This window comes from Pithys albifrons, chromosome 3, assembly GCF_047495875.1.
Source record: "Pithys albifrons albifrons isolate INPA30051 chromosome 3, PitAlb_v1, whole genome shotgun sequence".
Taxonomy (NCBI): domain Eukaryota; kingdom Metazoa; phylum Chordata; class Aves; order Passeriformes; family Thamnophilidae; genus Pithys; species Pithys albifrons.
The window spans coordinates 15,026,342-15,051,085 of NC_092460.1; the positions used below are offsets into that span (position 1 = coordinate 15,026,342).

The window sequence follows — 24,744 nt, forward strand, 5'->3', positions numbered from 1 at the left end:
GCTACAAAGTTTAAACTGGGATACTGAGGGCTGTTCAGATGACATGGCTTTTGTTCATTTCAGATTCAGGTTTGAGCACAACTATTATACACTGTAACAGCAATAGTTTATTGTTCATTGAATTTTTTTTCTGTATAATAATTTCCCTTGAAAAACAATTTTTTGCTTTCTGGTGAAATATGTAGATGTGCACTAAAACTATCACTTGCTCCCATTAAAACAGTAATCCAGCATGGAATGTAGAACTTGTAATTTAACAGAGACCTACAGGTCTTTAAGTTTTTTTTGTTTTGGTTTGGTTTTCCCTTTTTAGACTAGTCAATGAACCACTTCTAAATGAAGCAAACCTTGTTAATGAGAAACCCATATTGGAGAAAAAGTAAATCTACTGCTCTGGATTTTAATATGAACATGGGTCTCTTTAGTGCATGGCTCCCCAGTTTGCCCTTGTCCATGTTCAAAAGGATTCATGCATGTTTGCCCTCTGGAAATGCTAAGAGCACATTTAAATGTAGGATGGACAGCTGTTATTACCAGTGGCATCTATAGAACCAACAGTTTTGGAAAACCAACCCCTCCCTCCCAAAGAATTGCTTTTTTAATCACACAGACCATCAAGTATTTTCATTCTGCTCATCACAGAGGTGCTGAATGACTTATCTGCTGGGTTCCCTTCCTCTGAAGCGCAGTAAAATAAACGAGTGGATAGAGGATTTAACTGATTACCCAACCTAACTGCCTAGATTCTTATTCGAGCTTTTCCTCCTGCTTTGCTTTGGACTTGGTCAGGCAATTGCAGGAGATCTTGGGCACAGAGGACTGCCACTGAGGCGCCAGAAAGAGCTCCTAAACATTATGGTTTGTGTGGAACAAACCAGCTGCTGAGGTGAGGAATTCAGCTTTGCCCCATCACACACTTGAAAGTTATGTGCAGATGGATTTTTTTACAGGTTTATTATTGCAAGTCATACATTGAGCTGCTTTGGCAAATCCTTCCACTCGTCCATAATGCGGAGTACAGTTCATGGATGCTCATGACCTGAGTGATGAGGCTTTGGACACACCCTCTGAAGTGTCATGAAACAATCTCTACCACCTGGCTGAAGAAACCCAACCACCAGAAGCTGACACACTGGTGTTGCAAAAAACCCCAAACCAAACCAACCAATCCCCAGAAGGGCAAAACAAAACACTTCCACACTTCACATGGAGCAACCACAAGTGGATTCTGGTAAGATCAACCTGTAGCTTTATTCAGACAGGTGGAGCTTGTTCAAATAAGTGCATAGACAAATACATTAACTGTTAACTGTGAAAATGTTGGGGCACCACAAATTCAAGTACCTGACTTCCTTCAGTTCCAGCACAGCACTGCCACTTGGAAGAAAGCTCATAGTCAAATAGAAATACAGTATCTGCAGTAAAATACATACAAAATTACCTTGAAAGTAATTGCTTTTGGTGTAAATTGTCTTCTTCAAAGTTTTCTCTCACATGCAAGTCCTTTACAAAGAAGGAGAATAAATTTACTGCATGTGAATTTATTCAAAGCTAGTAGATTCAGTATAATGAAATCCTCCTAAGTAAATATCTGATAAAGAAGCAAATGCTTAGCACTTGACCTCAGGAGCTGGGATTTCTTGACACACGGCTGTAATGCAAAGCAGCAGGAAACTCAGGACTGCTGGCACACAGGAGTCAAGCAAGGAAAATCTGAGGGCTTGGCTCCTGGGAAGCACAGCAGCAGATGGCTTGGGGCACAGAGGGACCTGGGCAGCCCACACCTCGGTTCCAAACTGACTGAAGCTACCAGTGCTACCAGAGGAAGTCATCTCTGTGGGGGACTCTGAAAACCTCCTTACTCACTACCCATGTTGTACCTTTCCTTTGCCAAGGGCCAGAGACACCCTGCATGCATCTAAAATGATGATTTTTGCTGAGCTTTCCCCCAGACTTCTCTGTCCTGTTACCCTAGATGTGAGCAGCTGCACACTGTGACATAGTCAGGTGCTCCTTGTGAAAAGAACTTTCAATAGTCCATTAAATGAGACAAAGTTGCCATTCAGTTGCATGAAAATCTTCCCTCCTGTGACACCTAAACCTTGTCCAGAGCATTGTCTCCGTTACCAGACATCCCACCAGCTCAGGACCTGAAGGGTCTTGGTGTCCTGCAAGACCATTCAGTAGGCTCCCTTGTCTATAAGATAGGATTTGCTCTGCCACAGACCTTCCCATATCCCAGCTTCAAGGTGCTTCATGGTCATATGACCATTCATACAATAAACACTGCAGGAGTCCTGTTGGTTATGGGTGACAGCTGGGGTGGCAAACCCTGCAAATGCAGAAGTAACTGAGACCAAGGGCCAAACCCATGGTGACCACAGCCATCACACATATGGTGTGTCACAGAAGACAAAGTGCAAAAGCTCTCTGAATTCATGTTATCTCAGCATACAGCATGTCACTTAATTGCCCAGAAAAGCCTCTCAGAGAAGCATATGGAAGTTTTCCCATGAAAAATGACACCGCTCAAAGTCTTTTCTAGCTAGAAACCACTCAGCAGTATCTATCACCACTGACTTCTGGGACATAAGCTCCAAAGCAGTTAATTTACCCTTCTAGCTTGAGTCAGTTTCCTATAGACATTGATATCCAAAACAGGTAATTGCTATGCCAGAAAGTAGAATCATTAGAGGAGAAAAAAAGGTTAAAAAGAAGCCTATGCAGTAATTCTCCTACTGTGCTCAGACCTGCCAAAGCTCCTTTGAGGGTCGCTGATGACCCTCTCTTTGGCCTCCCACATCACTGGACTTTTAAGACGATGCTTCTACAAGCTATTCATGAACAACCACCAGGAGAAGCCCCAAACTAGGTCCCAAGTCAGAAAAATCAAGCCTTTGTGCACGTCTGTTGGTACCACTGCAGATCACCTTTAGGTCTGAGCTCAGCTTCTCAGCTGCGGTAATTAATTGCTGAAGGAGTTCTCTCGTCTCTGTGTGACGCAGAGCCAGCACCATTCCCACTCCTCCACTCAGTGCTGCAGTCACATCACCTGCCCTGTCTCAAGGACCTCAAGGGCGGCCCTCCCCATCTGTCCCTTACAGACTCTACACACCCCTGAACCGTTCCTGCAAGTGATAACTGAGCCAAACCACAGCAAGTCTGCAGAAGCAAATGTTTCCTCTGTCCTCACTGCTTCCCCAGCTCTGTCACCCCAGAAATGAGCAGGAGCTTCAGTCCACCTGCAGAGTTTCTAACCACACTGACAGGCTCAGGGTAAAGCTGGTGTCCCACCTCTCTGTCTGGCTCTTGCAGCTATGAAGGACACACAAAGATCTCAGGACCTTCTGTCTAACACACAGCTTCCCCCATATACTTGTTTACTGAATTCCGTGTGTTCACCCCTACCATAACCATATAAACCTTGTGGTGATGGACAACATAAAATGAACCTGTTAAACCTCAGAAATCTGTTTCAATAATGCCCTGGATAGGGTGGATAACTCCATTACATCATTTGTCTGTGAATCCTTTCCAATGGCTCCAGTATTCTTTCCAGTCTGTGAGGCCAGGACCTGTGATAAACCTCATCCTACAGGCTAAAAGTATCTGACTTGCCCCTACTGACACCATTTCTGGAGATGCCCACAGACAGCAAAAGACCCATAAAAAGATTCCATAGCCCGATCAAGCAAGGCACAGTTCAGAAATCACATATCATTTTACAGGCTGGCAAGTAGACACCACAGATAAAACTAACCCCAGCCCTATTTTGTCACTGCACCTGGGCAGTAATTAGCTTTTGTTTAAAAACTGCTCCCCTCAATTCCCAGTCTTGCTTTCAGATCTCTCTGAAGAACACTGCTGGTTATTTTTTAAAGGTGAGCCAACACTAATTCAAATTATAGCAATTACTTAATGACTCCCACCAGCAGCTCTGCACAAGCCAGGGGCCAACTGAAGGGTACCCCCATTGCCATAGGCACAGTCAGGGTTGGGGCTCTGCACTGTAACACACCTGTCACATGTATAGGGATCCTCCTCTGCCATAAAGAATGGTTGTAACTTGTACTGGGTATCAGCATATGTTTTAGAAATGAATCAGACTGTAACCAATATGTTAGGAAGACAAGCCAGACTACTGGAAGAGTGGGGCTGGGAGATGGTTTCTGCTAGCAGAGTGCTTTCAGTTTGACATTCACATTGAAGTTGTTATGCCTACAGCTGTGATGAAAAACCCATCCTTAATACTACATTGTCATTGCAGGAGAAGCCTGATTCCTTATTGTGTGTGCAGAGAGGTCAAGTCTGGAAGTGCTAAAAATCTGCAGTTGCCCACTCTCCTGTGGGATGCCGCAGGTCAAGGTGGAAGTACAATGGCAAGTACATTTGCCCTGATGCTGCATTTGCTCTGTGGGTAAACAGAGACCATCTACTCCCTGGGCTGTCATTCTGGCATCTTTCATGGCTACTAAACTCTATTCTAAAATCAAAAGGAGGTTTTATTAGAAAGTGAGTGGACAATCCAAATGTCAGAGTGAAAAATCCAGAGGAAGGTTAAGGATTTTTTTTTTTTTTATACAGCTGCACTGGAGGTGAGTGAACACCAGAGCGTTTTGATTTCCTGCCTGGTTTCAATAAATGTTGCACTCCCAGGCACCCAAGGGACTGCTGTGGTTTGTCAAAACCAATTAATTTTCTTCCACAGAATGCTTCAGGCACCTCAAAATGTCGTTCGAGAGCTAGCACACATCTAAGGAGGAGGGAAAGCTGGCAATCAACTGCTGCTCGGGCTCTGCATCAGGAGCACAGCCCTCCAAACTCACACCAACAGCAGAGGCAAGGAGAGAACGATGGCTTATCCCTTTGGTCATGGAGGGAGCTGAGGGCAGAGCCAACGAGGAAATGCCATGTGTTATAGACCCTATGAATACAAACAAGAAGCTGCCACTTGTGAAACTTGCCAGAAATAAGTTTCCTGAGGGAGAATTCAAAGCTGAAAATTTCTCTTTCTCACTTGCATTTCCTAGGATTCAGTGATCAGTGCTAATAGTTGTAGTAATGAGCCAGAAGTGACAAAGTGAACAGCTGTTATTAAGGAAGACATTTGGAAGATAAACCCTGGAGTTGGGATTCACAGGTTCTTTCCCCAGCCCTCCATCAGATTCACTGTGCAGAATATGGATTCCCTCACCTGAGCCTCAATTTACCTACTTACAGAGAAAATCTGTAATGTTTTCCTTCTCTCCAGTATTGAGATGTGAGAGCAAACTAGTTTGCAAGTAATTTTAATAATCAGCCATGAAATGAACTAGAAGTAAGCACGGTATTATCATGCTAGGATTTGTTTTTCAGTAAACACCAAGTCACTGAGAGTTTAAGAACAGGTTGGAGCTATTGTTTGTACTCAGAATTGCACATCTACAGTATTGTTGGTATGAATTTTCCAGGTATATACCTCATGGCAAATTATTATCACTGAATGTTAGGGAGCCATCCTTTCCCCATTACAAATGGCAGGGATGGAAACAGATGTTTTCCTTGCTTTCTAGCCCTCTGCAAAAGGGGCAGAAGACAAGAGATAAGCTGAATTTTAAACAATTTGAGTACCATGGAGTCACAGGCCAATGCTGCTAGAGCAGGAAATGGAACAGCTGATGTTTCCAGCAAGCACTACAATAAGGCCCAGCCTACTCACAATGCCCAAGGGAACTGGGAACCAAGACTTCTTTGAAGGTCCCAGGTTCCTAATGTAGGTCTAGTGTCATCCTTGCTGGACCACTAACAAAAACAGAAACAAAGAACTTCCAAAATTAAAAATGACAGCATGCTGAGCAGTGAAGTGAGCTTTATAGTGTAACAAATCTTAGAAGAACAAGGAATAAATCCACCTTTCTTTCTTTTTCTGTTCATCAACCTTCAATGACCTACTTGTTTTTAGAAGTAATCCAACATTTACCATTACAATCTTCTTTGCTCCTCAAGTCACATAAACACCCTGCTGTCTCCTCCCCTATTTACCTGCCCTTACAGCCACAGCAGGGAACAGAAAATCTGCTCTCTGCCTCCTGGCTACAAGCAAAGGCTTTGCTTGGGCATCCACCAGATGATAACTAATGCTACTGCCTAACAATCCCTAGAGTGGCTCCTGACACATACAGACATCTAAGATCCTGCCACCAGTCCAAACCACATCACCCAGGGATTTAAGGAACTGCCCTGATAGAAATAGCCATGCCTCTCATTCACAGCATCTCTTCGCATCAGTAAATCTCATGTTTCATTCAGGCAGGATTTTTCTCAGTGCTCTTGCTTACTATTTAATATTTATACCATAGTCAGTGTCCAAAAAGCATGACACTATTGGTTATGGTAGGTGCTGAACAAACACATACTAAATCTGTCTTGGAAGCTTACAGGTGTGAAAGGTCAGTTAGAAATCGGAGAAAAGTCAATAACATCTGAAGCTCAGTGAGTAACTGAATCACAAAGATCAGGCACAAATATAAATCCAAAAAACTGAAACAGAAATCCTCCAAAATATATCAAAGAGGAGATGCCTCACATATGTCAGTTGGCATTGATCAGCCCAAGAGCAACAGAAGAGAGAGGAGAATCCATAACCATTAGCATCACCTTCCTGCTACATTTCCTCCTTAGCCTATTCACCTTCACTTCTCCCTTCAGTGCCCCCTGCTCTGGATATGACCTCTCAAATGGTAAGAAAGGCTGGATTATTCCTAAGGCACAAAAGAATGTGGAGTTTTTCAAGCTCATGGTACGCAACATTGTCAAAGTAAGATGCAAAGGACACAAGTGTTGGAAAGTTACAGATCCCCAATGGTTACCAGGATCTGGAGTCTCCCAAGAGGCAGTTCCTCCCATAAGCAGAGCCATCTCTTTCAATAAAGCAGCAGCAAACTACAGCTTTAATCACAGCACAAGTCCACAGTCTTCAGGCTGAAGCCCAGTTGATCTGTTTATGAGGAACAGGAGGCTGATCTAATATCAGACTCCACTCTCTCTCCCTCCCTTACAATAATATCTTAACTCTAAATAATTTAAAGGAAATAAGTACCTATAAAACCAGCAGAATCATTGCAGGCCAAGAGGTCAGCATGGCTGGGTGTTTGAAATAAGGGGCCCATTCAAGTTATTCACTTCAGATGTCAGAGGTGACCTGCTGTAATGAGGAACAATAAATATGTTCACTTAACATGCAAGCTCCCCGCTGCAATTTCCCAGGCTGGAGCCACACTAGAACACAACAGCCACAACTGTGCCTTTGAGAAGTCACCTCCTCCGTGGTCTCCCCAACTTCCAAAGCCCTCCTGCATTTCTACATACAGAATAAAGGACATGTGACACATCTTATTGCTTCCTTCAAATATCTAATGACAGTTTCCTTCTTTAAACCTTTCAGTAAAACTGGGTATTTCAGGGCTTACAGTTGCAGGATCCTCCACAGTGAAGTATCTGGAAGTAATGGATCCACAAGAAAACCAGGATTCAGTAGTGTTCAATACCTAGTGTTTGCTTGACAAACGTATAAGGAAGAGAAACACAAACTCCCCAGCCTGCAGCATTTCAAGCTGAAGGGGAACTTAGAACATATAAATAATATTTAAACTCTTAGAAAGGGAAAAATCTGCAACTATGATGGAATACAGATACACATTTTCTCTGCTTTATATCTTGATCAGTGATAGAGTTGCATTTTTGGTTATCAGCTCTGCTCACAGGAGACTGAATTCCAGGCTACATCAATTCCCCCGTGGACATAAAGGAAAAAAACCATCTGGAGAGAATAATAAAACAATTAACTTTCCATTAAAGAATAATCTATGTATGTTTTTAAGAAGGCAAACTTTAATGATCTCCACCTAATTATTCATCCCACATTCTGGCAGGGTTGGTTTGGATTTTGCCTTGCTCTGTTTTTAAATGCAGCCTGAAGGTAACGACTTAAGCTGGAGTGGATGCAGGGACCACACAGGCTCCTTCAGTCAAGGGCAGGACAACCTGCATGAGGGAAGCTTCCAGAAATGTCAGCCAAGGTCCTGGATTCATATGGCTGTGTAATGGCAACAGGATAAATTCTGAATTTCACTGAATATTTATGAGGATTTTACAAACATGGCTGTTGACTGGCTTGGTACATCAGCTACATTTCTGGATATGAAGCGCAGAGCAGCACACTCAGGAGCTGCACACACCTGAACATCAGGCTGTTCAATGCTGGGCTCATTTAACTTGTCACTGATGGTAATATAAATCAGAAACGACTCCATAAAACTCAACAGCAATCCCCTCTGATTTTGAAAACTCACCAACTGGCTGCAAGTGTGTTATCTTTACAAAGTATTTCTGTACAATGAAAAGGTTCAAAGCAAGGGCTTTAAGGGCTATTACTCTGCCTGTTACCATTATGAACACACCCCCGCCACTGGAGGTACCCTTGACGGAGAACATTCCAGGCTGCACCATGTGTTGGTTCTGCAGATCTGCTCGACTTAACCAGCTGCCTCACTTTCCCAGTGGATAACACTAGTGAGCTAGTTAAGTGCGCATGCCTGCACTTCACTCCAGTTTACACAGTGCTTTCCAGCCAAGGCTCTCCAACATTTGGAAAGGACCAAATATAGTTTAAGCTAAAATTAACTGGAACATAAATACCAGAATTCAACCACTCCTTCAGAAAACCTACCTGGGACTCTGGGCTTTCCAGCATGAGAACTCACACTCTGAAGAGCTGCTAAATAGTGAGACAGTGTCCAGGTAATTTTTTGCTACTATTTTTTGACTGACTGACTGATTGAGATCAGGCTCTGTGACACAGTGCAAGCACATTTATCCCTCTCCCCCAAAAGCTGGTAAGTTTTATGATCTGAAAAAGTAATTTAAAAAAAAACATAATCCTGGCACACAAACTAGTCACACCTGAGTCCTGCTGGAAAAATCCCTGCCTCAGCTTTCAAATGTTGCAGAACATTTTCATTCACAGCTTCTGCATAAACGGAGCAAATTTTGAGTCTAAAAGTCTAAGGCTTTTTAGCCTCTATGACTTCTAGCTTGCTGTTCCCCTAGAACTGTAAAAGCTCATCTTCCTCCAATAAATATATATATCTAACTGTACACAGCCACATGCACAGCCTGATCTCTCAAAGCAGGGCCCCTGCATCTGCCAACAGGCTGCACACTGCATCGGCACAATGGCTCTGGTGCAGGATCTGCACCACCCACTGGAAAGGATTTAGTGAGGGGTGCTAACGTCACACACTGAGCAGCCACATACAGCTATAAATTATTCATACACATTACTCTAATTATGCAAATGTACTAAAAGCTGGAGCATATGTTTCCCTGACATCTCGCAGTACAGATGCAATATGGTTCTAGTAGACAGAAGGAGTGAGAAGTGAGATGATGGGTGTAAGGGGGCTAACAACAGCAGGCACTGGCCTAAGCAAGGGGTGGCAGAGGATCCCTCCTTCCCAACCAAGCTGCTGCAAGGCTAAGGACATTTAAATGCTCCTCCTTGATAATACAGTGTTGGCTTTGCACTCAGTGCTGAACAGAGTGCTGAGGCTGCTGAACGGCCCAGGCAGATTAAAATAAACCCAAGCAGTTTGGAACAGGAATGTGTTTATCTGGCATCACACACTTCCTCTTATCAAACATGAGGAGCAGGGGAGGGCACAGTGATGGTGTGCGGAAGCAGGCTGTGTGCACACTGGTAGGAGAGGGGGAGGGAGGAGAGGAACAGCAAGGATCAGACAGATTATGCATGAGCTTGGGAACCAAGAGCATGGAGCTAAGTATCCTGTCACTGGGGTACAGAGCCCCACACTCTTGGTCAGTCCCCAGATGGGCACTGGCTGTTGGAAAACTCCATCAATCCTTTCTCCCTTTCTCCTGGAAGAAGGCAGGCATTCAGTGCTGCTGCAGCATAAGCAGCTGGCTTTGTGTGTTGCCCATCCTTTGGGTTCAAAATCCTTCTCTCAACTCTGTTGAGCACAGTGCAGTGACTGGGCAGCACTCTGCCATTCCAGAAGTTGGGGCTGATTCCTCAGAACAAAAAGGCCAAATGCACTCTGCTGTGGTGTTTTGAAGTCCAAACTGTGGATTATGGTACTGGATTGAATATCAGAAGGTTAGCACCTTATTCCCAACTCTGCTGTGTCTAAGGATCACCTGACTGCCCTTCTGCAAATGTCCGGTCCAATGACAGAGCCCTTTGGAAGTAGACAGGCTTCTCAGACACTGTGTGCAGAGCACTGAGTAGGGGGGCTTCAATTCTCTAGCATCCTTCATTTAAAATCCCATAAACACTTTCCAAATCCCCCAGCCCTACTGAATGGTCAGGTAAGTGTTTCTATGCCAGAGAAAACAAAGAGCAAATTAAACATCATGTAATACCACAGCTAGCTGGAAGATTTAGGCTATCTTATTATTATTCCAGTAGTTACCCAAGATCAAAAAAGTTGAACAAAAACCTCTGACAGCTCCTTTGATAAGAGCATGTCTCACCTCCTAGTGCTGGCATTAAAGAAACTCTAGATCTGTACCAGCAGTTTTGTAAGGGATGCACTCACAGAGACACGTGAAACACTCGGTACTGCAGAGACCCCGTCACAGGAGGAGTGCTAGTGACTGCAGCAACAGACAAGGCAGATGCCACTTCAGCTCTTCAGATCCAAGGCAAAACTCTGCTAGTACACTATTTTTTTTTAATTCAAGTTCTTGTTTGTGCATGGCTCAATCACAGCTTCTCACCTGTGGCTGCCTCAGCTAAAGGATGGCCATGCTTTGAATACGAGAGGTGAGGTATCAGAGAAGCAGCACTGAATGGAAGGGACAGGCAGGCTGAGGCAGACAAAGGTGGGGACACCTGCACAGACCCTGGTCACTCTGCCCCAAGCCCTGGCCAGCAGGACCTGTCCTTCCCTTTTACAAAAGCCCAGATGAATGAACAGCAGCACTTCTGCCAGGAAGAGATGCCAAACTGGCAAAACAAAGCTGAGAAAACAGCACAAGATAACAAGCAAGAATAATAGACAGATATAAAAATCCACTGAAGTAAAATCAGATATTGATTACTAGGACCAAGCCAAGCCATTTCCACTGTACCACAATCAGCAAACCCCTTGGGCAGGAGACTGCACCCCAATGGGCACAGCACCAGTCTCCTTTTTCCCTGGGCTCATCCTCCTTTCTGTGCAGTCACACATATTGAGGACCAAGCACAGCTCAGGCAGAGGGTCATTGCTTGCCCAGTTCAGCCAGGAAACTGTTCTCTGCGTCCCACCCTGGGCTTGTGTTTGGGGCCATCTCAACCTTTACAGACTGGGTGGTTCCTCATCACCAAGGCTGGCAGAATCCATATCTTCCAGTCATACAAGGCAGACCCAGACATTATCTCTTGGCTTCCCTTAACTGCTCAGCAGAAAGGGAAGGAGGGTACAAAATCAGCCTGACAGACTGAAGCTTTGTTCATGCAAACCACCAGGAGGAGAGTGGGCACAGCTCAGGTCCAGCTCTGCTGCTGCCCCTGCCCCTGTTGGGGTCTGTCCGTGGCAGGGCACAAGGGCTGTGGGTGAGTGCTCAGCCCTGTGTGGAAACAGTCCTAAGGAAAGACAATCAACGGGAAGAGAGAAAGAAAGATAGAGCAGAAAAGGAGGCTCAGCATTTACATTGCTTGACTTTTCCCTCTCTCATTCTGAACACTTTGGCTTCCTCAGTAACTGTCAGCAGGGAAACCAGACCACTACAGGCAACAGGTACTAGAGGAGGAGGAGGAGGGGATGTTCTGATCAGCTCACTGCTCACCTCAGGAGACATAGGATCAAACACAATTTAGGTAACAAGCCAAGGCAGGCTTGGAGCCTCAGCCCAGCTATCCAGAAAAGGAGTTTTAACACAACATCCAGGGGAACTCTGCTCAGTGAGGCACAAAAACCCAGCGGCACACAGAGTTCTGCTGCCATTGGTCTGTCACGAGTGCCAGCACAGCAGGACACGGGTAGGCTGGGACAGCATGGGAAATCTCTTGAGCCAGAGTCTACCTGGAACAGGTTTTGCAGGATCTAGGTTGGAAATACAATAGATTCATTCATTTCATACTAAAGTTAACAACTTTTACTTGTGCTGAAACACTGGAAGAAATTTAGTGCAGTGTAGTAAGGAATGTCAAAACAAAAAATTTTTTTGTCCCGCAAAGGGATGAAGAGTCCACCGTAGCCACAAAAAAGTCATTAACAGAAAAAATAGAGGTCAGGAAGTTGGATTTTTGTGCAATATTCCTTATTTTAGAAATAATTATTTTAAGAATTTCAACCTGTTCAGATAACATTATAGAATTTCACATATCACTGTGCCAGTCAGAGTTAAATTAGCACTGATTTGTGCTCTCAGTTTTCTCTGGTGAGCTGCGGGGGAGGCGAGGACAGGGAGGCAAAGATATGCACCCTCATCCAAGTGCTGGGATTTGTTTCGAGGCTTGCCTGGAGGAACCAGCCAGCCAACAGGATACTGCACCACAGGCACCCTGAGGGCTGAACACTGACTTCACCGGGCAGAGAATCAACTCAGCAAGGCCATGGTCCTTCCTACAGCCTTGAGCCTGCAGTGTTCAGACATACGGGTGGGCCCCATCAGCCAGTCTGACTGACAGGAACCCTTCCCTTCCCTGTTTTCAAGGTCTGGACTTCAGGAGAGAAGTGAGGTGGTACCTCAGAGCTGAAAGGAGAGCCCCTGGTACAACACCCCGTGGCACCTCAGAGCTTCTCACCCTCTTCTGTAATTTGTCCAGGAAAACAGTGCCCTTGGGCAAAGCAGCACTGAATGGTGCAAACTTGGATAATCTCCCCTGGGAAGCATACAAGGTAACTGCCTGTCCACCCTGCAGGAAGGGGGAGCAGTAAGGGCATTTCCCAACTCTAGAAAATTACTGAGGGGTTAAAATAAAAATAATTTTTGGATGGGCAGCACTCCAAGAAGATAAAATATTCAGCACTGTTATGTTCCGGGACACCATATTTCAGACAATAAATTTCATGCCTCATATGCCACAACAGTTATGATTTCAGGCAATAACCAAAGAAGAGGTCCACATCTTTTCACAGCAACGCAAGAAAAAAAACATTTATAAGTAAGCCTGACAAACCTCAGAGGAGGGTATTTTTCATTATTATTGGTCTGTCACTTTGGTAGTCAGGCCTGAGCTGGAAAGGGAAGATCCATTTCTGGCATGGCACCATCGCCAGTGCTTAGAGGCTTCACAGGCCAGTGGGAGCTGGCAGTGGAACCCACTACCTGCATGACAGACCTCACTGAGTTCAGAAGGATGCGTTGTGGCTTTGGTGACACTGGAGCACTTTTTCCTCTACTTCTAAAATCATTTCCTACACACTGTGAACCAGAAGTCCCCCTACGCAGACATGTCCCAGGCAAACATGGCAATCCCAAAGAACATCAGCAACTTTTTGCATAAAATGCACTCTACTCGCCCCATTTTTCTTTATTCTTCCCACCCTGCATCGGTCTAATCTTGCTTAATAATGAACCTTTCTGCAAAGTCAGTGAGTGGGATTAGTTTCCAGCTACATGGTGTTTTAGCTCCCATAGCTTCTCAGGCAGGGGCTTTGCCTTTCCCCTGAGCCTGCTCACTCAGTGTCAGGGCACACCACAGCTCTGTGGGTTGGTGCTGGACTCCAGCCCCTCCATCCTGGAGCAAGGAGAGCTACAAAGCTCAAGTGATGCCCAGTTAGTGTCCTTTACAAGAAGAGAAGCATAGCCCAAGACCAAACCATGTGAATTAGTTGCCACCTTCTAAATTTTGAGTGTGATTGCAGCAGAACACGGACTATTTGTAATTTCCCTTTTTTTAATGCATGTCTCCAAATAGGTTATAAAACTGCTTTTTGACATTAAACAGCTCCCTGTAACCCAGATGAACCTGTATGCAACTGGTGGGTAAGGACTCCCTGCAAGTACAGCTCTGAGTTCTTCAGGACGAAGCACTCCATGTTATTTCCCATCAGTGAAGCTGTGCTAGTGTGCACTAGCAAGTGATGTGGTCCTTAAGTGTCATTATGAATCAAACCTGAACTCCACATCCCAAGTTTCCCCCTGGAGATCCACAGGCAGCCTCTACCAATCCTTTCTGGTGTTTTAACAGCTGCGCATTGGAATTTTCAATAGCTCATTTCTTGGCTTCAGGAGGTTTATGCATTCACCAGATACAATAATTAGCTTCCTCCCTTCACAAGATTCCAAAACAGATTTCAAAAAGCCTCTTCAATCCCTCTGTAGTCAGTTTATCCAGTATTAATCCATTGAAGTGATGCATTATGTTCTACCAGAAGAATTAAACAGAAAAGTGGGAAGCTCTCTTACCTGTAATTGACTGACTGGCCAATAGAAGTCAAGTGCTGGCAAATTGGAGGTGTAATTTCTATTTAATTATGGCATTAAAAAAATTACATGATACACCTATTTAACATGCAAAGGAGTAAAATCAAAACTAATAAGAATAAATTGTAAGAGAGGACATGTACAAAATGTAGTAGCAGTCTTTTTGCTTTTTATAACTGTGCTCTGCTGAAGAGATTGCTGGCTGCTGTGCCATTATATTGCCTGGAAAACTGGCATCCTTGGCTCTGATTCTAAGACCCTGCCAACATGCAAAACTGCATGGCACAAATGCATGGCTACAATCAAAAATATCTGTTAAAACCCAAGTGATGTATATGCTTTTCATGCTGCACATGAAGCTTTTATCAATCCAGTCAAAGTTCAGTTGAAATGAATGCAAGCAAAGCCCAGACACACCGTTCTAGAGCTCAAACATGAATGCAAATGAATGGGTGAACCATGAAGAGTTTTGCAAGCCTTCAGGTATACTCATTGCAAAGTGCATTTAAAAGCAAATAGTGCGACCTCTGTATTTAGACAATGGGTTACAACCAACAGTATGACTAGTTCTGTTTAAGCCAGTGTAGCTACCAGTGCAAAACAGACAGCAAAAGTCCCATGAATTATTGGCATCTGAGAAGAACATGTCACTGCCAGAAGAAAATACAAATACACCCATGCTTTTTTCTGGGGTGGCATATTTATCATCCCAGAGAAGCCTTTCTTCTTTAGATTAGCACCATCTCTAATTCCAAATTGTTCACTTTCAAAACATCTAGTCAGCACAACAGTGTGGGGAAGGGGAAACAGAGACAGTCTTAAAGACTGTTTGATCCACAAACCCAATAAACCACAATGAAGAGGTTCTGTCCCAGCCCAGAGCACTGTTGCCAGGAGAAGAGCAGGTCTGGCTCCTGCAGCCTGCTGTGCCCTGGTGCTAACTCAGGGAGCAGGGGGCAGATGTTGGCATCAGTAACAGGATTTTGTTTTGTGGCACTTGGAAACAGAAGCCAAACAAGAATTACAGTTTTACCTGCAGTGTACATGTAAAAACACAGAGCTTACAATGGCTAGCCAAATTATCCTTTCAACATTTCCTGCTTTGTCAACAGAAGTTTAAAGTTAAAACACAAGTTAAACTACCTTCAGTCCCTGAAGGAAGGGTTAGATGACTTTAAGATGCATTTAGTGTGTCATACAGGAAAAACCCCACAAGTACATGCTCAGATACCAGTGACATGCAGCCCCAGAGACAGACAGATACAAACCACGCTCACTCCCACACACTTGAAAAGTGCATCAAATTGCCCAGAAACCAGAAGCACAGCCAGCCATGACCCTGCACATGGAGTGAGCCGAGACGGTGACTTAGTGCAAGTGTTCACACAGGTGATTTCTGCAGATGAGAACATTCATTGCCACAAGGAAGGCAGCACAGGTAAAAGACATCTTACCAATCTGAGCTGATGGACTCCACCAAATATCCTCATCACTCCATCAATCTCCTGCTCCAGCCTCCTGGCCCAGTACTGCATACTGCAAGAGACAGGGAGAAAGAGAGAAAGAGAAAGGGAGAGAAAGAGAAAGAGTCAGAGCCCTGACACTGAGCAGATAAGCAAGGGGCTGAAGGGAGAGGAAGGAAATCGGTGCCTCAGCTAAGTTCACTGCTTTGTCTCTGCAGCACTGAGTGCAGGCACAGTACCAGGGACACGTAGCTTTGAGAATTACGGCTGGGGCAGGTTATAAACTTCAAGACTCCAAAATTTATGCACAAGGCACCACAAAGAGAAGAGTGGGGAAAGGTACAACAAAAACTGCAAGGCATAAGGGTTTATTTTCTCCTTAGACAAACAGTTGCAGTAGATAATTATTTAAGCCCAGAGTGATTAACAAGGTCGAAGTGCTGTGAGTACAGAAAACAGCTTAGTGCTTCAGCAGGGCTCTGTGACAGAGAGCAAACCCAGAACTGTGGTAGGGCCAGAGGTGTCTGTGCTGCTGTGGCAATGGATTATCACTGCGGCACAACAGGAGGGACACGGGGAGAGCCAAGAAAGGAGCAGCGAGTGCCCGACAGCTCAGCTGCTTTGCACCTTCAGCTGAGCCCAACCTGAGCCAGGCACCAATTCTGCCAAGTTCATTGCAGGCAGAGCTGCCTCCCTGGGCATCAGGAAGGGCCAGGAGCTGCCACGGGCATCTCCTTTGTCCTGAGCCCCATACAGCAAGGGAGGCAGCCAGGGCTTCCAATAGGCACAGCACCCTCTGACACATTCAACCACACAAATTTCTGCTTAGAACAATAACTCCCAAGTTAAAAACAACAACAAATCAACTCCCTTCTAAATCCACAGAACCTGATAACTCTCTTTCTTTTAATGAGATTTCCTGACTCCAGCCACTGAACACGCAAATGTCAAATCTCCCGTCTGACCTGGAAAAGCAGCACTCAATTCCCTCTGCACCACTTGGCACTGCCTTCAGAGCTTGTTCCAGAGCAACAGTCCTCTCTCAACATACACAGGGGGAAGGAGGGAAGGAACACAGGGAGTGAAAGGTAAGGCCAGTAGCAAAGCACAGCGATGATGGGAGGCAACAGACCAGCTCGGGGGGTTGCACTTTGGTCAGGTTCACCAAGTGATTTCATTCTTTGTGCATTTAGACATTCCCCAAGCAGCCCACACACACTCCCACACCAACCCCAAAACCATGGAGAGGTTCTTCCAGAGATCAAGAAGCAAAGAAACCCAGCTAGTTTTCAGCTGGGCCTCAGAGGACTCTGAATTGCTCAGCACAGTCCAGAAGCTGGGCAGAAATGTCAAAGCAGGAAAACACCTGAGCCAAGCGGCAGAGCAGAGGAGAGGGGGGACCGTACAGGACAGAGGGAGGAACTGGCGGACAGTTCTGTGTTACTCACATAAGCAAAGCTCATGCCAGTTAATAACATACAAGACTGTGGATGAAAACAAGATTTAAACGCACACACCAAGCCTTCTCAGTTTTCCACCTTAACTTATGCCATTTCCCATATTCCCACAGAGGCAACACTGTCTCTTTTCCCCTGGGAGCCTGGCTGGGGAGGGGAAATCCAGAACATGAGATGTGTGAAGACATCTGCAAAGCCCCCTGTTCTGACAAAGGAGGGAAAGCATAACCTTCAGTGGGACTGCCAGTGTGAAGGTACCAGGTCACAGACAGAGCTGAGGGAAGCTGGGTTGGGGTTTTTGTTTCTTTTCCTTTTTCAGTCAAATGTTTTATTTGCTATCAAAGGTATATTCAGGTTAATCTGAGTACCAAAGTTATCCATAAATCTTCAGAAGTATTCTCACCAAAAAAATACTTATTTTTACACAAGACATTAATTTAAAAAATATGCCCTGAAACACCAAAACTGGATTTATCTTTTTCCTTTCCTCCAGTTTCTCCAGTGAACTGAAAAAAAATCATTTATAAGCTTATACTCAGCCACAGGTCCGAGAAACCCCACTGAGCACTTATGGAGCTGACACTTTTTCTTAACTTCCAGCTCTGTACAAGATCCTCAATGTCAGTGACACCTGCCTGTGTCAGCTCTCTCCAGGAACACCTACACCACCACAGCAAGGGAAAATTACGACCCATCTTGAGCTGTATCCATCACATTAACAACCGCTCATATCCGCTTAAATGTCACGTATGGCCAAGCCTTCAGAGAGGATTAGTTACACAGGAAGACAGAAGCATCAATATTACTCTGTTGGCACATGCTAAAGAGACACTGAGCACTCAGTTGGGTTGGGATTTACAATTAATTTAAATTAAGTCAGCAGATTTGTTTAAAAAAATAAATTTAAACTTATTCCACCCCCTGCCTCCACCCCAAGAAGTACTACTATTTTAAGGAAAAGCCATTGTATTTTTCATTCATGAAAAATACTTCAATTCTGTTTAATTGTGCAGCCTTATAGACTAGCAGTTTCCCAAATAGTCCAGCGAAGCCTTGTAGTCCAAGATCTAGACACCACTATTAAAATGCATAAATATCCCTATTACACTATCAAATAAGGAGGGCACTTTGGCATAGCTGACACCAGGTTTCTACATTGAAAAGAAAGTAATAGCAGAAGCAGCTTCCTTTTTTGGTGTAGTATGGCTAGACAAGAACTTTTGCCAGTGGTAGTAAAAACTCTTTTTTCTAACCAGCACATCCTTATCCACATCACTGCACTGCCAAAACCCCTGTGTGACCCATTACTATGTCCCTCTAGCTCTAGTCATGTCCATGAGCAGAAGTTTTCAGAGTAGGCCACATCCCATAATTTGGAGCTTTCATTTCATTTGCCATATGCTGGGTTGAAAGTTAACATTAAAAAAAACCCAACCCAAACATAAACCCCATTATTATTCTGTTTAAGTTGACCTTCTGCCTCTTGTTTCTCTTTCATGGCCAATGTACTTAAAATTTTATGCAAGACAACCATAGCAAGGATGAAGAGGGTAAAGAAACTGATAGCCCACGATGAACATGGAGATTTCTCTTTGAAGTGTGTCTCCTACAGAAGCTGCAAGCAATAAGACATGCCAGTCATGGCATTCCTGGGCCACTACTGCACGCCTCAGGTGCGTTATGGGGCTTGAGGAGTGATAACGCGTCAAAACACGCAGCCAGGAGTGCCCTGCTGCTCTTGTGAAATGTCATTTACAAATAAAGCATAAAGAAAACAGCTGATGCGCTGACTGGGAAGCCCCTGGCATGGCTGTGGTGGTGCTCAAGGAAAGTTACCAGGCTCCCTTTATGAGCCATGTGCACAGTCTGCCCCTTAAACTGAGCACCACTTCAGTGTCTGCTGTAGTGGACTAACACAAGTGAGGAGAAAGCCTTGGAGCTCAGGAATTTGGGTGGCACTCAGTAGCTTTGTGCCTACAGGAACGGCATGGAAGGAGCCTGGCAGCCCCACCCTCCCCTGTCCCCTCTTTGGCAGTGACATGCCCAGCATACCTCGCTGATCCCCATCATCTCAGCTGGCTCTGTCTTTGCTGAGGAGTGTCCATAGGACTCTTCCAACCCAACAACTCTACAACTATTGTAGGCACATTCAGGATATCCATTAAAAATTCTTCAGTATTGAAAAAATGGTTGTTTCCCGTATATTTTACAGCATCCTGTGCAACACTTTCAAGGGACATAAGTGATTTCTGAAAACACAACATCATTTATCACTGCCTCTCCGAAGCAAACTACAAAAATGTTAATTGATTTCATAATTTGCATATTTGGTTTTTCTTAAAGATGAGATAAAGTAGGCTTTGAAAAACCAGCAGAGATTCAAAAACATTTACTGTGTCAAGCAGCACATCAGGAGGCAAATCACTGCTGTTGCAGTTGGGGCCACTTTGTCCCACTCCTGCTCAGCAGGCACCTGTGCCTTGCCACTGGTCACAGCAGCCCTTGCTTAGGGTTAGGGCACGTTTCATGCTTCAAGTGACCCAGGCATTTGTAGAGACTTCTGTGCACATCCACGCTGGTTTCCGAGGCTACACCACTGCTCCAGCTGTGTGGCTTCAGAAGAAAATGATAATTGCCTGGAAAGACAGGAGACAGGCTGTCCTTGGCCCACATCCTCCCACACTTGTGCACACAACAGATGGCAGCCTGAGTCCTGATCCTCCCTACAGAACCTGGAGACACTCACAGACAAGGCACCAGCGCAAGCCACGCGCTGCCAGCCTGTGGCCAGCACCAGGGAGCTGCCATTGCAGCTCAGCCCAGGGTCACTCTGCTCCTTGGTGGCTCAGGACACAAGGGACAGACCCTTCACAGGCTGCAGTCACACCTCCTCACAGCTAACTTGGGGCTGGGCAAGGCAGTTACATAAACCACTAATGAATATAAGCCTCATTGCAAGCACCTCTCACAAAAGCACAGGGAAAGGATAAGTAAGAGGAAAGAAAATTAGTTTTCTGCTTGAGGACATTTTTTACTTAAAAGAAGCCTTAGGAAAGTGCTTGTTTGGCTGTGAGCAGGAGAGGATGTTAGTGAATAAAAACCACCACGTTTGGTCCTTTTCTTTTGCTGCCTTCCTGGCTCCAAAAACAAGAGAGTCACAGAAAGATAAAAGAACAAGAGGAAAAACTACTTGCTAAGTAGATATACTGCCCCAAAGCTTATTGGGTTCTACAGAGTGTGTGTTCTGTACAAGTGTCTACACTTCACATGGTGTGTTCAGCCAAGAATGCTTCACTCTGATTCATACGCTTTGGTTCAGTGCCCAAATATTGCTATTTAATAAGGTTATTAATTACTGTGTTGTCTAATTTTTGCTGTGCAGGAACTTCTTATAATTGGCTTATTCCTTCAAGATGCTTAATCCTTTAACTATAATAGTGTGTGTCAGTGCACACACATGCACGTGTGTATGTGCAGGCTCGTGCTCACTCTGAGCTCTCTTACATACCTAGGCTGTAAAAACCTGACAGGAGCCAGTATTTACCCATCAAGGAAAAATAAGTTGCCTTTTTTTTTCCCCTGAAGACACAACTTACAGAGAGCACCTGTTTCTTTCCAAATGACCAAATAATTACTGACCGTGCTTCCAGACATTATCAAGCCTCCCACACTGTTGTTTTATGATTCTGTTTTAATTTCAAGTATGTGCCCAGGTGTTTATATAAAGGAAGGGTGGGAAAAATTTGCCTGCTGGGCTAGTCTTTTCTTAACATTTGTCAAGACATTATTCACCTTCACCATCTGGTCTTCCCTGTAATGAGAAAGCATCTTTGACATTATTATAGGAGGGAAGGATGGGACAAATGAATATTAGAACTATATCCCAAGGAAGATCTTTGAGAAACAGGAAGGGGATAATGTCTCTACATTCTGCTCTATCATGACATTACCTTGTTCTTCTCAATTCAAACACTAACTTTCTGTGCCTGTTCCTGTGTCCTGTCTTCTCTTTGTTTCATCCCTACACATTTTTGCAGCAGGGTAAGTCTTGGATAAAAAACCTCCACCCCAAAAACCCCCAAGTGCCAAACCCCCTACCAGATCCATCCTGATCCCAGACATCCCAAGTATTACAATATAATAAAAAGAGATAACTATGGAGTTTTCTCAACCTGCAGGATAGACAATGTTGAGCAAAAAGTGAGAGGAAAATAGTCTGGCAATTACATAAAAAAATTGTGTTTCATTAACAGCTCTTGAGCACAAATATACTTGTAGGTACCTGTGGGAAAACCAACAGTAACCACCAACCTGTCATCACTGACAATTAAGACAATAGGAAAATTGTTCCTTAAATATGATTTCTTTATCGGAAAATAAAAGCATTAACCATTTAAGGTCTAACTCCCCCTAAAAACAGAACAGGCAGCAGGTGTTTAGTCACAGACATGCAGGATGGCAGGGGCTGCAGGAACTCCTATTCCACCAGCTGCACTGCGACATCTAAACACTTGAAGTATTGTCTAATCTGTTCTTTAAATTCTTTGCTGAAGGTGAACCCAAGATCCCCACAGTACCTTCTTCCAGTTCCATTTTTCACCACGTGGTGAAAAAGTTCCCTTCTTATCTACCCTTAATCTCAATTCCCTCTTTCCACTAATCCCACCTATAGCAGATAATGAAAAATTTCTTACTACAAGCTCCTAAGAACTGAAAGATCATTGTTCTGCTGCGTCCTTTGGACTAGAAAAATAAGGAACAAAAGGGCAAATCAGTTTTTCCCAGCTTCCCCTATTTTGCACTGTTTTCTAAATATGCATTCTTTCTGTTGTCCCTGTCTGGATTCTCGGCAGTTTCTTTACATCTCCAAAGGCTCATGCCAAGAAGTGAGGTCAGGTACTCCAACAGAAGCCAAACCCAGTGCTGTACAAGGAGGACATCATCACCTCCTCAGTCTTGTCCAAGAAACTACCGAACACTGCAGAATAAATGTGCTATGACAGCATTTTGTTGACTCAAAGTGAACCACGATAACTCTCAAGATCTTTTTTGCCACACTGCTACCCAGACAGATGTTCTTTGCTCTGTATTTGTACATTTGATTTCTCCCTTTTAAGTGCATCGCTTTGCATTTGTTTTCACTGAATTTCATTTTGCTGATACCCAGCTCGCCGTTCAATTTTTCTAGATCATTTTGAATTCTGATAATGCCTTCCAAAGTACATCCAACCCCTCCTAGTTCACTGTCGCCTGCAAATTTTATAAGCATATTTCCCATTCCATTGCTTAACTTATTAATGAAACTATTGAATAAAAGCAGGTCCAGGGCAGATCCCTGCAGGACCCCACTTGAAATGCCCTCCCAGTATGACAAAGAGCCATGATAACTATTCTTTGAGAGCTGCGTGTCCAATCAAAATATCTTGAATTTCAAACTTTACAAAAAGCTGATTTGGAGTATTTGATATGCAAAGGAGCTGAGGCCAAAGGATAATGCAGTGAATAATTTAAAGCCTAAGAGAAGGTTTAAGGAAAATCACAATCTGTTGGTGGATGATTTGCCCACAGACAGAGGAAGGAGGATGTGTTAGTTGGTACATTTGCCCAGCAGTACTGCAAAAGGCCCCACACAGGCACTGATATCTCCTGATCAGACACATGCACAACCTCTCATTGATACAGCAATGAAAAGAACAAACGGCAAAGCAACCACAGCAAGTATTTCCTGCAGCCAAAAGAGCAGAGGACAGCACCTTTCCAAAAGGTCCTTCCAGCCATGAACCCCATCATTGATCAAGATCCTGGATCCTTATCAGCCTAGAGTTCACCTCCAGGCCATTACTCAGTGATGGACATTTAGATTTTAAGAGGGTTTTTGGCCAGGACCTCCATATGAGGGTCCCCAAATACATTAAAAATGTGCAAAAATTAATCCTCACAGCCTGAGGGGGGAAATCTTATCTCAGCACATTGCCACTCATACTTCTTTTAACTGGAAGCAGAACTAGGCACCTCAAGACAGTACCCTATTTTCACCTATGTTCAACAAGTCCAGCAAACAGTTCCCTGCCATGTGAGGAGTCTAATCACCAACTGCATAAACAAAACTAAAAAATATTCCTTAGCATAGGAATAAATGAGTTACAGGATTCATGACTGGAGATCCAGATGGACTTTTTTTGCTGCCATGGGGTTGGTTCTACACATGGGAACTTTCATGGGTTCCTCATGTACTTTGACCTCTCGCGTGATGGTGGCAGAAGCACCAGCACATGACTCCAGGACTGTAACACAAAGCAAACAAGCCAAAAGCAATGGCTACCAGTACTGGAGCTGTACTGGCCATATCAGCAGTATTCTCCCCAAACAATTTTTTTCAGAGCCCAAGCTAATGTAATGCCTTAAACCTACCTGCTTTTTGGAAGCTATGCTCTTGTTTTACATCTTGAAACCCTATTTCCATGGCACACTTGCTGATGCACATCAGGAGCAAGAGAAACCTGTGGCTTCTTTGCACCATCTTTGCACTCTTGTCGCGCAGAATTAGAACTCGGCTTCTAATCTTAAAGCCTGTCACAAATCTAGACTTGAAACAATGAATTAATAAATAAGTGACTACATGTCAGTTTTATGGCACATGCTACCTGCATAAATTTCACCCAATGCAGCCACTTGTCATTTGCAGCACCCCTGGAGACCCCAATGGCTGATAACTCTTGCACGTCACTTTGCAACCCATTATACAGATGAAGTGTTATGATAAAACCTTCCTCCTCACAGACTCCTTCTGTTTTTCAGATGCAATCTGAGTGGAGGCTGAAGAGATCCCATCCCCCACGGCAAAGATAAGGTTACGGAGGGTAGGTCTTAGTAAGGATTTTGCAAGCTGCATGAATTATTAAAGTCCTTTATGATATAATGACAGACATATCAGGTTATTTGTTTATTCCGTGTATAATTCATGACTCTCTTGGGAGCTAGACAGAAGTAGGATCGCTTGTTGCATCTTCTTCATTCCAGTAAATCCTCAGTACCAGATGGAAGGCTGAGCCCCCCTTGAGAAGACAAAACAGCTACACCTTCCAGGACCTGCACTTGGGGTAGGAGATTGGAGAGCTTTTTTCACAGCATGGAGAAACAGACGCTGCCACTTGAATACACCAGGCTAGATGGCTAAAAGATGACAGTCCCAGTAGTGTTTCTGTCTTGTGCCACCAGAATACTGTTGACTAAAGCATATGCAAACAGCTTCATGAGTAGATGCTGTGAGTTACCCTGTGCTCCTGTATCACGCTGAGCAATAGCAGGACCACCCTCATAAGAAGCTCATACAGGCTTTTATGAGACTTTAGGATAATTCACAATCACCATCTCCTATGCAAATACTATCACACTGGACAAAGCAAAAG

At 44.2% G+C, this 24,744-nt stretch overlaps 1 protein-coding gene across 3 annotated transcripts in view; it reads right to left on the reverse strand.

Annotated features, from left to right (window-relative positions):
- The window catches only part of CACNA2D2 (calcium voltage-gated channel auxiliary subunit alpha2delta 2), a 212,706-nt gene that overhangs the window by 173,455 nt on the left and 14,507 nt on the right, over nt 1-24,744 (reverse strand). For all 3 annotated transcript variants that reach the window (XM_071550576.1, XM_071550575.1, XM_071550574.1), the window contains exon 2: nt 15,870-15,951. In XM_071550576.1, coding sequence (XP_071406677.1) covers nt 15,870-15,951 — 82 coding nt within the window. The remainder of the gene's footprint in view (nt 1-15,869; nt 15,952-24,744) is intronic.